The sequence below is a fragment of the Perca flavescens genome, chromosome 4 (assembly GCF_004354835.1).
Source record: "Perca flavescens isolate YP-PL-M2 chromosome 4, PFLA_1.0, whole genome shotgun sequence".
Taxonomy (NCBI): Eukaryota; Metazoa; Chordata; class Actinopteri; order Perciformes; family Percidae; genus Perca; species Perca flavescens.
In genome coordinates, this window is record NC_041334.1 from 26624370 (window position 1) to 26640493 (window position 16124).

The following is a 16124-nucleotide window of genomic DNA, read 5'->3' on the forward strand; positions in this document are numbered from 1 at the left end:
GTGTATATACATCAGTGGGGTCCACTTCACTACCAATACCTCCTTTTTAATCATAACTTTGTGAACTTATAAATGTAAGTAAACTGCATCTTCTGCAAAAGTGTTAAGTCCCTTCAGACATATACAAGTGTTTTCACTGATTCTGCTCAGGTTAGTAGTGGGAGGAGCTACACTAGGAATTGCATGAGCTCTCTGCACTCCATCTAGTCTTTAAATGTCAAAACAATACTAAGAAGAGGTGTAATTAAGTGAAATCGAAATCAATTAACGTAGTGATGGCTTGGCTGCAGCACTTGCTTAGTGCTTAAAAGATCCCGTGCAAATCAATTCCAGCACAAAGTTTTTATCAAGATGTAGTCATTACATGTTCAACGCACACTAGCATTGGCCTTTCATACTGCTGTTTACTTGTATAAATTCCAAGACTGGAATTAGAATCCAGCTAATTTGGTTACATAGCAGTTCATGTATGAACTAACTGAATTAACATTCCTTAATTGGTCTATTAAGTGTTGTCAGGCATAGTGACTTGATCATTTGTTAATGGTCAACAACATGAATTGATACATCCTGCATTAAATCAAGTCAGTGAGCATTACTGAAGGATATGATTTCTACCCGTATGATAGTCATGCGAATCCGTTTTTTCTAATAACTATTGTCAAATTGATAAAAGATCTAATATTGCACGCTATCCATGGTGTGATAATGAGAAAGACAACTAATTTCATGGGAGCAAATCTAATATTCTGATTTGTATCATTTCAAACTCTTTAAATAGAAAGTGAACCGAGTGGAAACATAATATTTAAAGAAACAGTTCTCGGTTGTGGACTCCAGTTGCTGTTCAAGGACAGAAGTTTGTCCTTCGATCCACTCAGCCTGGGACTTGATACCGGACCGGTTGATACCTAACGACACGTCAACAGGGAGCCGCCACTAATACTAACTAACTCGTTTTTTTGCAATGTCATGTGAAATATAGATCAATTAAAGTATACATCAACTAGCACTGTGTGCAATATCGTTATTAAAAGATAAGGCAAGTCTCATGAAGTGCATCGACTCGGCTCCAGCAGCCATAGTGACCTCACAGGGGTCAGTAGATCGTTGCTACGTGCGGTGTAGCATTGCTGTTGCCGGGGAGGTAAGTAGGTGGAGGCGGAGTAAAGTCTGTTGGGCCGGACGGTGGCAGACAGAGGACGCAGATGTCACATGCTGGATGAGCGGTGCCTCGAAGCTGGGGGAATTGAGCTTGAACAACATATTTCATCAAATGGGAAACTGTTTTACAAAAACCAGCGAGACAGTCGTTAGTGTTCTAAATTAAAAGCTTTCAAAGTTGTGTTTCGCGCGGACTCACCGTTTGGACTGGAGCAGGTTCGGTCGTTGGAATTACGTTACCGGGGAGACGGTAGTTACGACGACGGGCCACTCTGAAATACGTGCGGCCAATAATTTTTAAGAGTTAAAGCCATCCCAAATAATAAAACCAACAGGGCAATTCAATCTACTGGAGCTGAGGAGGACATAGTAAGAAGACGAGGAGCGAAGCAGCATGGTGAGTTTCGGGCCTGGGTGAGGGCACGCTAGCTAACATGCGACAACCTGTTTGCGTCCGTCCTCCCGTTTGACTCGTGTGCTGTCTAAGCTCGCCCAAACTGCGCCATTGTAGTAAGGTTACACTTCACATGTAAATTAACGTTTGTGTTCCGAACCACGAATTGTATTATATACATGGACTATTAATCATGTTACTGTCAACTTGTCAAACAAATTAGCTTAGTTGTTTAGCAGTGTAAAGTAAGGCCGGTGTGGTATGTTAGTAAACTTAAGCTAGTTAGCTAAAGGCAGGTATTTATGGAGTCGCTAGTCACAATATGGTAGACTGCGAAACACCAAACAAGCTTATCCTGCCAACGTGTTTATGACATAACGAGTTGGGGAAAGCTGTGAGGTTGCATAACTAGTCGCTCTAAATGCATAGTTTAATTCCTTTACGTTTCATATGTAGCGACTAAGTTAGTAACGTTACACGTGATTGGTGTTAAATGTTAGCTGTAACGTTAGCTATCAAAGAGTTCCGTGATAAAGGTCATCACGCCAATAACGTTAAGCCGCAGAGACGTCAACTTTGAAAATTAACCATGAGGGGATGGTTAATCAATTAATCACAGACACCTTGCGTCCAGAAGCAAAGCAAGAAAAACTAAACGGTTTTGAATATCGTCGCATATGGTTGTGTGCGCACGTCGGGCACCATGTGCTCTTTCTTCCTGCAGAGCAACGCTAACGTCACTTAGCTTCACTGTAAACGCAGAGCCGGTAAATTGTAACCACATTTTGGATAGCAGACAGATTGGACTCAGGTTGTGAGACACCGATTAGATTCATGTATTGGTTTAGCATCAATGACCGAAGCACACTCGAGGTTTTGCAATGGATGTCAGGTCAAAATGCCTTAGGGTTAGTCACGCTGGAGCTCAGAGGTGGACGTGCGCCATGTATGGTAACGTGACCGTTTGAGAGGCGGGGTAAAGAGTGATGTGAAAGCCAATTAAAACTCAGATGGTTTGTTTGTGTGTGTGAAGAGCTGAGGCCTTGTAAAACTGGTTTACGGGATCTCGAATGAGCTAGCTTCATTAATTGGTTTGTCTGTGATGCAGTAAAGGGAGTCAGTTGTTATTATGTTTATTAGTAGTAACTTGAAGGAATGAGTGAATGGCTTGCCAGATTATGTAAATACTGCTTTCATACCTTATTCATTACTTAGTAATTGAATGCTGATCTTTTCATGAATTTCCTTCTGGTTCTTTTTTGACTTGTTGACTTTACCGTTACCTGCAGTCATGCCAAGCATGTACATAAGTGGTGATCGCGTGGTGATCATATTTAAAAATGTCTCTCCACAATTCCTCCAGTCTAGCCTCTAAGTCCAGGTTCCACTTTGATGTCACACATTTCTGAAACCAGTTGCAGGCAACTCCACACATCTAAGTGTCTGACTTAACACATTACATCCCGTCATGTAAAATCTCACTGTTTCAAAGACCAAAACACTGCTTTTCTGCTCTTAACTGTGTGTGTTTCTTCTAACATACTGTGTATTATGTATACCCAAAACTATTTTCTGTAACTTGCAGTATATTCTTATAATCATGCAGGTCACCACAAAGGGAGCAGGTCTCAACCCCAATGCTAAAGTTTGGCAGGAGATCCCTGCCCACCAGAATGACATCCCAGAGGAGACAGAGAATTCTCCTTGGCCGCTGACCTACCCCCCTCCTGCTGAGATGGCCGACGGTATGAGCTTATTCAGTTCTGTGTGCAGAGAACTTCAGTTGATCTCCATCTTCCCCTCAGGCCATTAATGTAAACTAAACCCCTGTCCCCCTGCACTGGTATTAGTGGTGTAACGGACCACCGTTGATCCACTCACGGATCGAAATGCATGTGAACCGCGGATTAATTGCAATGTTTAACCATAATTATTGTGTAAAATATATTTTTAACTGTTGCTGTTACTAAAAGTAGGCTGATGAATTTCTTTGGAGAGTTGCCGGGAAATGATAATGGCAACGCAATTTTCTGTTCATGTGAATGTCTCATGTTAAAACCAGTTGTACGTGAACGGAGCCAAGCGGCAGTTGGTAGTTGAGTTACCCAAGAATAGGGGGCTTAGAGCTGGGGTTGGTTGCTAATATGGCACCGGTGCTTAAAACGACCAGTATCTACCGGACGGATAGCACTAACGCTAACGTTACACTTAGCAGCAGGTAACGTCGATGTTGGTAGGATGGAGGTTGTAGCTGGATTAAACACGGTTAGAATGCTGACAGCTAAACGTTGTAAAGGTGTTACTGTATTTCACTGTAGAGGAATACCTGTAAGTATGACAGCCTGCAGACACAAACTAGCACTTGCAGTGATGCTGTTGTCGGAAAAACAACAGCATCACTGCAAGTGCTAGTTACTAAATGGTGTGTTTACTTGAAACTGGTAAACCTCGTTGTGCATTCAAATTTATTGTAAAATCCCATTGTTATTTAACAGAAATTTACAGGTTAAATAAGTAATTATTGTAATAAGTTATGATTTTTACTTTTTTTGTGCTAATCTGAAAATTTATCCACTCATGAATCTAAACCGTGAATTTAGTGATCCGTTACACCCCTAACTGGTACAGCACTAAAGTATGGGGATAGGCTGTGTGACATGTGTAGACATGTATAGTATTTATTGATAAATACCAAGATAATTACAGATAGACATGGTATTTTAGGAAACACTTCTCCTCAAGGTTATGGAACAAAGACAAAGCATATGTTTCTTTAGAGCATTAAATGCTGTTGTCTAAACATCAGTTATTTCACAATTTCTTTTTTTTTCCTGCTTTCCTCGTCTATCTTAGGTTACTCAGACGTCCCCTCTTCAGGGGGAAAAGGACACAACGCTGAATATCCTGAAAGCACTGCTGACTATGTCCCTGTACCCGCAGAGGGCATTGTGAATGGCATTGACCACCCTGACTTAGGGTATTTACTCTTTGACCCGCAATGCGAGTCAGCCATAGAGGGTGATGCTTCTAAGGAACAACCAGTATCTGAGGAGAGCCTAAGAGAGTCATTGAAAAAACAGCTCGAGTTTTGCTTTTCTAGGTGAGTAGTAAAGCAATGTTCAAAGTCTTTTAGTTTATACCATAGATTGCAACTGTTTGGATGGGTTATTTACACTGATATTTGCCCCTATATACTTTATTGCACTAGCTGGAGCGTGCGTGTGTGCATACAGCTATGCACACACCAATGTTGCTCCAATGTTGTTGTTTTTGACTATTTGCAGAGAGAACCTGTCTAAGGACCTGTACCTGATATCCCAGATGGACAGTGATCAGTTTGTTCCCATCTGGACCATTGCTTGCATGGAGGACATCAAAGCCCTTACCACTGACATGGACCTCATTCTGGATGTACTGCGAGGTACCAGTGCTGTTCTGTCTGTATTTTGACAAATGCTTGTAGATTCACTGACACATTAGTTTACAGACAGGATCCATAAACACCCCAAAGGGACTTACCATCTTCCAGAGAAAACACTGTTCACAAACTGCTCCAAACAGTTCTATTGTAATAATTGTAATTTACTGGAGTCGTTACACTCTCATTATGGGCTCACTCGGGAGCGGCTGAGTCAAGTGCCACACCTAGTGATAAAATTAGGTGTACCGGTCCGGTGTTAGGCTTAATATCAAACGGTTTGAAAATGTTTACACTGCCCCGAGCCTAGTTAATGGTTTCCTGCAGTTGTTAATTTCCCAGGATGAAAACCCTGAATTGTGTTTGTAGCTTACCAGTCAATAATAAATGCTTTTAGCATTATTAATGACTTACAAAAAAATAAAACTCCTGACAAACCAAATAAAAAAACATAATGCTGGAGATGTGCATATTCTCCAAGAGCATGCAATGTAGGTTATTTAAGGGGCCCTAAAGTTACTTACAGATTGTGGAAAAAACTTATATTTAGTTTGTGTCTTTGTTACAGCCTCTCCTATGGTGCAAGTTGATGAAACTGGAGAGAAGGTTCGGCCAAATCACAGTCGCTGCATCATTATTCTGAGAGAGGTGCCAGAGACGACACCAGTTGAGGTAAAAGTTCCATACTGCATACTAAGCACAGTCCTACACACAACCCACCCATCTTACTGTAAAGTATATCCTACAAACAAGGTGCTCCTGCACGCTCATGCTTGCTCACACTGTGTTCAGGCAAAGCTGGTGACAAGAAGTCTGTTATAGACAGTGATGTGCAGTATGCGCCTCACTGCATTTTGATGTTAAAACTGTGGATTAATTTGTTATAGTAGATATATAATGGCTCATTGACAACTTATTACAGAACCTGCAGGGTGACCTGATTGGAGATGTGTGAGTTCAGTGTTGAAATGTGTAATATGAGCCTTGCATCTTATTCACAGGAAGTGGAGGCTCTTTTTGAGAGTGAAAACTGCCCCAAAGTGTTAAGTGCAGAGTTTGCACACAACAGCAACTGGTACATAACATTTCAGTCAGATATGGATGCACAACAGGTACGTATCCACATTAATAAAACAAAGGGCTTGTTTTTGACGAACTTGCTGTGTAATCCTAAAGTTACAATACAGTTACATTTTTGGTTTAATGCTTATTTTATTTTTCATTAGCAAGGTTACCTCCCCTTTCTCTGCTTATCCCGCCCAGAGAATTTGGCCAACCCATGAGAGAGAGACATCATGGCTTTCAAACGATCAAAGTGGCAGTTGGTCAAGGCCACACCCCCACCCTCTACCTTGCCCCTCCTTCCCCCTCCTCAATAGCTACAGACGCAGAAATGGCACATACTAATGGTGCGTTCTTTTTGTCTTGTAATCGCGACTAGTAGCTCGAGTGTGACGTCACATCCATGTCGGAAAACGAGTAACCGTGGGTTGTTGCGTTCTTTTTGTCACACAATACTAAGAGTCGGAGAAAAGATGGATTTTTGTAACATTTTCAGTAACATTTAAGATTCTATTCACCCAGTTATTGACATATTACACACATATATTTCACAGTTTGATACATGAAAATTACGTTTTGATTAACATTAACGTTCGGCTACTGCTCTGCTTTCTGCTCAAAGCTCGGCTTAAACCGTTGTTGTCATATAACAACCGAGCGTCTCTAGCCAATTTCAGCGGCACAAGTTACAAAATAACTAATCAGGTGGTATTTAACTCCTAATAAGACTGCAGCAACATGCCAATAGGTAGCAGTATACAGTGCTATGTGTACCACTTCTTCATTTGGTTACAACAAAGACAAAAGTGCTTAAAATTGTAGAAAACCACAATGTTTACTACGTGTGATGCACGACGTAGCCATCTTTGAAAGTGGTCCTCTGAGTTCAGACGACTTGACGAGTTGTATATACGACCTCGGTGACTTTTTGCAACTTGCGGTTCGTAACTCCGGAAAACAACTTGTAAATCGACTTCGGTGAACAAAAAGAACGCACCATAAGGAAAGCTCATTGTGGGACTGGCTCTAGTGGCTGTAATTCTGCACCAAGACTGAATTTTGGGAAAGAGACTTCAGATACAGTATTAGGGGACCATTAAGGTCTATATAAAAGCATCCAAAGATAACCATGTCATGGGACCTTTTAACATTTACAATATAAGTTCTGCATTAGATGTGGCTGTCATTTGCTCTGGTTCCATTATTCTTTGAAACCAAAGGTGACTTCCGTGACCTTGGTGAGGGTGATTATAATGGCTTGTTCGCTTTGTTTAATGCAGTATTAGGTATGCAGTATGTGGGATACTTTTGTGTGTGACTTATTACAGCAACTTCATCTTTTAATGTGCAATTAACAAGTTTACAGTTTATATGCACTGAACATCACACTAGTGCCCTGGGAAGATTTGAAACACAGATTTTACAGTATTGTGAATTCTTGGTTCTTTCCTTTTATTGTCCTCAGGCCTACAGATACCTAAGAGAAGAAGTGAAAATGTTCCAGGGAAAACCAATTATGGTGAGATCTGTCATAAAAATGCATAAACCAGTAACTTTTTCAGTATGCTACTAGGTTTAGTTTTTATTTCAGGCCGGATCACTGCTTATTATTGGTTCTATTTTAGACGGTAGAATGGAACCCAGCATGCCTTGTGTTACACAAGACTAGTTGTGTTGGTTAGCTGTAACCAGGAGGCCTCAGGAGTGACCTTGGGATTTGTGTGCACAGGGACTTGATAAGCAAGGAGGTGTTTGTCAGAACTGTTGCACACCTATATCTCTAGACAGTTTAATATCCCTTCTTATCACAATGTGGCATTCACCTTTGCATTGCAGGTACAGTATGTCATGCATAATTTTTCAGCTGGACTTTGACTTGACCTTGTCTGCCCCTGATAAAACAAATGAGGCTGTAACGTATTACTGCTCCTGTCGAAACCCCAGTGATGATCAGTATCGCGCTTGGAAGGACCCATATGCACTGTGGCTGGCTGGGAGGAACTTTTCACCTGTAGACATCTTTTGATCCATCTGCTGTATCTCTGCTTCTACACCATTCCTCTACTCTTCCTCATCTTCTTTTACTCTTCCTCTCCCCCCCCCCCCCCTTTCTTTCCCCTAGTCAGTGCAGTGTTGTATGGCCTAATGACCGTGAGATTATGAGATCTGAGGGGACTATAAAGGACGGTAAACAGATCTACAAGGCCACTCATCATATGCGCAGTGGAAGTGTCACATCTTCACTCCTAGCAAACTTTCCTGATAATCTTCTTTTTTACCCTTTCCCTCCCCCCAGGCCCGCATTAAGGCTATTAACACATTCTTTGGTAAGAACGGCTTCCGCAGTGTGGACTCAAGTGTGTACAGTCAGCATGCCCAACCACAGACTCAGTATGGCTCCCCAGTCTACATGCAGCAGGCGTACAGCCCTCAGCAGCAGTACCCTGTATACCCTGTGGTGTCTCCCTCCTGGAACCCTTCCGTCACACCTTACTTTGAAACACCCCTGGTGAGAACCTGAATGTAGGACTGAAGTTGATTGAAATGTTCCAAGTTATTTTTGTCCAGAATACATACATTGTGTCAAGGTGCTCATAGCAGTGTATATTGCAGTTAATGTGATATTCCCAGCTTCAGTCCATATACAGATATCCATTGTCCAGAGCATTAGAGAAATTTTTATGGAGCTTATGGTCTTTATTTGATTTCCTACTGCCATTGTGATATCCAGGCACCTTTCCCGCACAGCGGATTCATAAATGGTTACAGCAGTCCTGGGAACTACAAAGCAAACTCAAACTCCATCAACACTCATCGACCTATGAGCGGGAACCGGTAGGTGCAAATCACAATGACATAACTCTCTCATTCCTAAAAATGCTGTCAAGTCTTGATTAACTTTCTTTCATGAAATAGACAGTATATGTTAGGGCTGGGACAATATGCTTTTTTCCCGATTCAATTCTTTCACGATACATGGGTGCCGATTCGATTTGTATTGCGATTTTTATTTATTGCGATTCTAGAAGTGTTGCGATTTTCTTTTCCTTTTACACCAACAAAAGTTGAATAATACACTTCTAGACACTATATGTCATGAGACATTTCTAAAAAAAACAAAACAAATTGATTTCTAAGAAGAATGCACACCACAAGTCAGTCTGACATTTATTTGATTTGTGAAGAAGTACATAACGTATTTTCTGCTTTTGCTCTGTTTAGCTGAAAACGGATATCATGTAGTCGCTGTCAGTGGTACTGTATAAACAGAAAATATTTAGGTGAATCATTTGGTTTATAAAAATATATATAAGTTGAGACCGATTCAACTTTTGGAGAAACCAGACGTCACCCTGCGGTGGACAATCATGTAACTAGCGATCGGACTTGTCAGTCTGTTTTGAGGCGTCAAGAGAGTCCCGTACAGTAAGAAAATATCACTGCCTCTATCGCTGCCACAAGAAGGTTTTAAAACACTATGAAGGTAAAAAATTAAACGCAAGCACTTAACTGCCCAGCAGTTTTTTGTAACAACACAGGGTTAAAAAGTCTTAAATCACTTCTCCTAAAAATAAGGCCTTAAAAAGTATTAAATTGTCTTAAATTCAGATTGGATAGGTCTTAAATATGTTTGTGTCATGCCACCGCGAAAATGCAGGCAATTTGTTCTGCCAGCCAGGTTGAATATTTTTTACACAAGGTAACGTAACCCCATTTGTACATGGCCTATCCTAACCTTAACCTTAACCGAGGTCAAATGCTTAACCCCTACCAATCGAGGTGCTTCGTGGGCGGGTCTTGGCGTGGCCATAGTCAGTGGGATTTGCAATTTCGCCGCATACAGGTAATACAGCAATGGTTGATAGCCACCTAGAAACATGGGGAAATGGAAGTTCAATTACAAATTGCTTGAAAAGAACGAGTATTATTGGGTACGGTCGGTGCATGGCAATGTTTATGAAGTGAACTGCGTTATGTGTCGGAAGAATTTCAAACTTGGTAAACTACGTACTACGTAAAGGGCTTGCCAGCAGCCGGTAATTGCTAGTTTCTGCTACACCATTTTTACCGCTAGCAGCGATGTCAACGCTACAACGCTGGATGTTAGGATGGGAAATCCACAGCCAACAATGCCAGCTGACCTCGGAGCAATTTGTGGCTCTATGGGGTGCTGAGGACTGAGAAGCCACAATTCTTACAGGTCTAATGATGGGATTGAAGAAGTGTTCAAAGCAATGTTTCCAGATTTGGGGCTTGTACAGTCATTTACCTGTGGAAAGGACAAGACCAGATACGTTACGCTAAATTTGGACTAGTGCCATATATCAAAAAATAACTCCTCACCTAAGTCCAAAAATGCGGTGCGTTTGTAATTATGTTTGACAAGACACTTAACCAGACAACCAAAAGCAAACAACTGGACTTGCATGTGCGTTATTGGTTAAATGACAAGTGGTGCCCATAAGTTTATGAACCCATGATAAGTTGACTAAAAAGAGGAATACAAAAATCATCTTTTGGAAATTGATCTTAATTTCTTATTTAAAAAAAGTAGGAAAAGTCCAACCTTTTAAGGACACCAATTTTCTTTGTGAATAAATAATGTATCGTAAATAAATAAATGTTCTTCCTTAAAATACAGGGGGCACAAGTCAGTACACCCCTATGTTAAATTCCCATAGAGGCAGGCAGATTTTTATTTTTTAAGGCCAGTTATTTCATGGATCCAGGATACTATGCAGCCTGATAAAGTTCCCTTGGCCTTTTGGAATTAAAATAATAATATGGTGAAGGGTATGTGATGATGTGGGGGGTATGGTGTAGGGTATGTGAGGATGTGGGGGGTATGGTGTAGGGTATGTGAGGATGTGGGGCTATTTTTATGACAGCACTGTATACCATTTATACATATTGGCAGGTAAACGGCAGACTCTAATACCATTCTAAAACTCAATTTGGCTGTTGTTAATTCATTCATTTTAATTTGTCTAATTAACGTGTAGTGCCCTATCCATAGTTGTTATTCACTTGACAAATCAGTAAAGCTTAACTATATGATACACAACATACAAGAGGTTAGTTAATAAATATATTTATGGCACACTTACTTTGAAATGCTGAAGTAGATCCTGGGCAGTTGCATGGCCCATGAACTGCTCCATATAATCTTGACTGGATGTGGTCATTTAACCAATAACACACATGCAAGTCCAGTTGTTTGCTTTTGGTTGTCTGGTTCAGTGTCTCGTTGAACATAATTACAACTCACCGCATTCAAGTCTTAAATTTCATTTAGAAGTGGTCTTTTTAAAGTCTTAAATTTAACTTGTTTATACCTGTAGCCACCCTGCAACAGCTGACTGTTTCCTGCAACAACAAAGCGCAGTCGCTCCATCACTTTTCTTTCTTTTTTTCCCGTGAAATGAAGCTCCCTTCAAATGCGGTCGATAATGAGATCTATAAACTGTCTGACGGAGAACAATAGCTGTGAAATATAGTGTACTTGTGCTACATTGGGGGGTTACATAACAGGCCGTCAAACAAATGGGCCATTTAAGTGACACTCCCACCGCCTTACACAAAATGTTGCACAAACAAATTGCACATGTAAAAGGTTTTATTTCGCCTAAAGTGAAAATGTACTTTTTCTTGGTAGAGCTGCCATTCAGTAGTAAGAAATGTTGAGATCTATAAACTGTCTGACGGAAAACAATAACTGTGAAATATAGTCTACAGCTCGCCTGGTTGAACGTGGGCCCCATATACAAAGGTTCAGTCCTTACTGCAGCGGCCCGGGGTTCAATTCCACCCTGTGGCCCTGCATTTTCATGTCTTCAGCTGTCCTCTAAAATAAAAGCCTAAAATGCCCCAAAAAAAGATTGTGTAAAAAAAAAAAAAAAAAAAAAAAAATGTCTACCTTTGTGTCACCCAGAAACCATGTTAAGGGTCACCCTAGACCCGGAGGCATGCCCCCTTCTTCTGCTTTGGTTCCGGGGACCCTGATGGATGGCTTGTCTGGTCCCCTGAGTCCACAGCCCCTTCAGACATCAGGGACGCCGACTGGCACCACTTCAGCGACAGCCACTCTACCCTCCTTCAGCCTTAAAGACAATTCTCCACAGGCCGTCTTACCCAGTGGATATCTGAGTGGGGCTGCACGGGGCAGGCGAGTGAATATTATCCTGCTTATTAACATTATGGAGATAAAGATTTATGACGTTAATCAAGTGACGGGCTTATGCGCATTCAGGCGTGTGTTATGTGTTAATAATTTTCTGTTTTTGTATCTTGTCCTGTCACTTTCTGTTCACCTCTCAAAGTTATATTGTCTAGAATTTGGTCTTACAATCAAATGTTTTTGGTTTTCACAATCTGTTCCAGGGAAATGCAACCCATTGCATTCCGTGCAGTGTGTTTTTACATGTAAAACCTTTTTTTATTTTTATGTAAAATTATCTGTCTTCATTGTAGGAGAGGTAGCCACAGAGGCATGAGGAGGAAAAGAGAAGATGAACATACCATGGTCAGCATATTTCCTCTTTTTACCTGTTTATTTAATTTTAATTTTTTTAAATAGTGTGATTTTCCTGTGTAGAACAAGCACGTCCTGATGGTATGTACTTCAAGAAGTTGTCTTGATATGTTTGTGGCAAGTTTATTATATTGTTATCTTATGTTTGCCTAAAACTACAGAGACCTATCCCTTTGATGGAGGCCAAGGTACCACCTCCACCAAAGTTTGACCTGGCAGCTTCCAATTTTCCTCCTTTGCCGGGATCCGTGGTCAGTATGCGGGGAGAAAGTATGCCAGAGGTGCGCCTTTCTGATGTTGTGCGTGGCCTAAAGGTGACCAACAAGGTAAAGGCCTGTCCTCTTTGATACCTTTTTATTCTGGAGACTTGTATAACCAGTATTTAAGTTACAGTTGTATTAATGCACATCATTTAAAATTCTTGATTATTTCAGCACGTGAGCCAAGAGGTTAACGAGACCCGAGACATCTCTGAAGATGCTGTAAGGAAACCAGATTCTGTAGCCCCTGTTGCTAAACTTGCTCATGTGACACCGCTCACAGTGGCACCACCAGTCTTAAGGTAAAGTTTACTTGAAGCTAATAATATGTCTGTGAATAAAAAAAGAGCAAATGCATAGAAAATTTATTATCTTTTACTTTTTTTGTCGATTTAGTTATTCTCCTCCAATAAAGGAAGCGGTTAAAGCTGAACCTCCTATTCCAAAGGAAGAAAACTCCTTGTCCTCGCAGGCTGCCTCCCCAACAGCCTCTGAACCTGCTCCCACCTGCAGCCAGTCTGTTCCTACAGAAGCACCTTCCCCATCTCCCCCAACTCCAACATCTCCAACATCCGAGCTGGTAAGGCCTGCCTTCTAATCATGGGTGCCACATTAGCTCACAGCAACGTTAGCTTAAGACCGAGACACACAGGCCGTTGGACAGTCTGGTGAGGTCAGTGACTCGAGTCTGTTCGGTGTGTTCCGTGCCGTCGTCCATCCGAGGGGCCGTCGGTCTTCATTTTGGCCGATTTGACATGTATAATCGGCGGGGCGGGCACTGCCGGCAGTCGGACTCAAACGACCCATCTGATTGGTAGAGTGCTAGCCCGGAAACAAGGAGCAGGTGAACGTGACTAGAGTCTCTCAAACTCTGAGGATAATCTTTTAAACTGACCTTTGTCGATCTGAAATGAAGACAGATTCAGTGACTGCACGGCCTATTTCTCGCTTAAAATGTTTTCAGAAACATGTTTCGGTGAACTATTCTAGTACAATATGAGATCGTATTCTGAACGAGCCGCCATGACAGCCTGGCTTTGAATTTCCAGAGAAAACAAACCCACGTTACGCGTTCGTCCAATCAGCTGCCGGTTTTCATTTTGGGGCGACAATACAGATTAGTGCCGCCTGTTGTTATGGAGACTTATTACGTCCCGTCGCTTTGGTGTGTTCGGAAGCACTTTTTTGACCAACTCGAGGAGACGGATCAGTCGGACTGCCTTTTCTGCCGAGGGTCGGCCGTCTGGTCGGTGTGTCTGGGCCTTTACATGGTCCCTATTGACTCATTATTAATATAAAATGTGTGTGTGAAATTGGCTGGCTCCTTTTGTGGAGGATGGCAGCAGTAGATGGAATTCACAGCTGTTTCAATGGATTGAATTACAGTATGTCTTAAGAGTAGAGGCAGCAAACAAGTCCAATGTATAATTCAAAACAAATGGTATTACATTAATGGTCACTGTGTTAATGATGGAGTATTTTAGTATTTTGGATCATATCGTCTTTAAGTGGTTATTTGTTTTTGTTACACATGGGATTTATTTTTGTCTCTTATCCTTTTTTTATTTGAAATCTTCACCCAACAAGGGGGCAAGAAAGCTCAGCTATGCAGAGGTGTGCCAGCGGCTGGCCAAGGAGCCGTCGGCAGCACAGACGCCCTCTCCGCCCCCCCCTGCCTCAGCCAGCCAACCCCTGCAAGAGCTGAAGGTCAACAGGGTCGAGGAGCCTCGGCCCAACTCCAGGCGCTCTGCAGACAAACCTGAGAAACCTGGAGACAGCCGCCTGCCTCGTCAACCATTACGCTCCTTCAGAGGGGCGAATGGCCCAGTCCGATCCGCAGGGCTGAAGATTCGGGAGCATCAGAGAGGACTGAATCCTGGCAAACCATTTTCACCACACCGGGGAGCCAGACGCAGTGGCAAAGAACAGAACATTCCCCCAAGGGCACCAAAATAATAAAAAAAAAAAAAAAAAAAGGAACCTATAAAACATGAACTAAAACAGAAATAAAAACTATATATATGTAAATATATAATATATGTAAATAGACGGATGACTATATTTCATTTGAACTTTTTCAAAGAGTTTTAATATTGTTGCAGACCTAAAATTATTATTTAGAGAAACTAAGTAGAGATCCCTTTTGGGAACATGCATATAGTCTGCCAGCAGTATTGATAAAACATACTTTGCTGAAAGTAATATCACCATGATGTTCTCAAAGTGTGTGTGTGTGTGTGTGTGTGTGTGTGTGTGTGTGTGTGTGTGTGTGTGTGTGTGTGTGTGTGTGTGTGTGTGTGTGTGTGTGTGTGTGTGTGTGTGTGTGTGTGTGTGTGTGTGTGTGTGTGTGTGTGTGGGGTGTGGGGGGGGGGGGGGGGGTGGGGGTGGGGGCGCTGTCAACATCCAGAATGACAAATGAGGCACATTTGATGTCTCTCTGAGTGGTAATTGTTGAGCTCTTTATCCAATTGTTTTCGCATTGAAATCAAGGATATATGATAATTTATGAAATGGAAGATGTTTAATCCATGGCAGAATAATAGAAATTGTGGGGTGTGTGAATAACTACAGAATGTTTGACCTTTTGATGATGAGTAGCAATGTTTGAAGAAATTACATTATGTAGAAATGAGCTACATGAGTTGCGTAATGATTATAATCCTTCAATGTTTTTGCAGTAGTTGTCTTTGTAATGCAGATATTAGATCAATGCTACTAACATCTAAAATAAGCCCTGCATTTTTTTTTTCATTTTCTTTTGTTGTTGGATTGAATCATTGATTTAACTCCTGTGCAAATTTGTTTATCTTGTAAAAAAAAAAAAGTAGAGCATGAATACTTAGGAGAATAGTAGTTGTCAGCCAAATAACCTACTGACGGTGAGGGTTATTAGACGTAAGCAGGAGCAGAAAGACTGTCTCCCAAGTTTGGTCAGATGTCAATAATGCTGGTGTGTGTCTCACAAAGCAAGATTACTGGGTTTGATGGCTAACTTTAGTTTCAGGCTTGGCTTCTAATATCTATAGGTCTGTAATTTCAGTTTCAGGAAAGGTTTTAGAGTAGGATGGTAGATGTTGACGATTAAGCGGTTCTTAATTGGTGACTAGCATCATCTTGTGAATTGCTAAAATGTAGTGGATGACCTGAGGGACCCCAGAAGGAGGCTTTTCTTTCAGAAAAGAAATGTGTGGCCTCTTTTTGAGGAACATGGCTATTTGATGGTTGATGACGTGGCCAGTGTCTAAACTTGATTTGGTGACATTGATTGCTTGCATCATCTGGTTTGATTGGATA

General features: G+C 41.4%; 1 protein-coding gene across 3 annotated transcripts; it reads left to right on the plus strand.

Moving 5' to 3' along the window:
* Window positions 1-1048: 1048 nt before the first annotated feature.
* On the plus strand, window positions 1049-14814 carry larp4ab (La ribonucleoprotein 4Ab). 3 transcript variants are annotated; one of them, XM_028575887.1, is made up of 15 exons: window positions 1049-1561; window positions 3165-3303; window positions 4412-4658; window positions 4843-4979; window positions 5545-5648; window positions 5978-6088; window positions 7504-7557; window positions 8335-8547; window positions 8770-8873; window positions 11971-12204; window positions 12510-12561; window positions 12732-12896; window positions 13005-13132; window positions 13227-13410; window positions 14418-14814. In XM_028575887.1, the coding sequence occupies exons 1-15, from the start codon at window positions 1559-1561 to the stop codon at window positions 14784-14786; spliced, it is 2244 nt and encodes a 747-aa protein (XP_028431688.1). In that variant the 5' UTR covers window positions 1049-1558; the 3' UTR covers window positions 14787-14814. The 3 variants fall into 3 exon arrangements, with proteins under 3 accessions (XP_028431688.1, XP_028431689.1, XP_028431687.1); XM_028575888.1 differs by lacking the exon at window positions 1049-1561 and adding an exon at window positions 1594-1674; XM_028575886.1 differs by lacking the exon at window positions 1049-1561 and adding an exon at window positions 2204-2325.
* Window positions 14815-16124: the final 1310 nt, after the last annotated feature.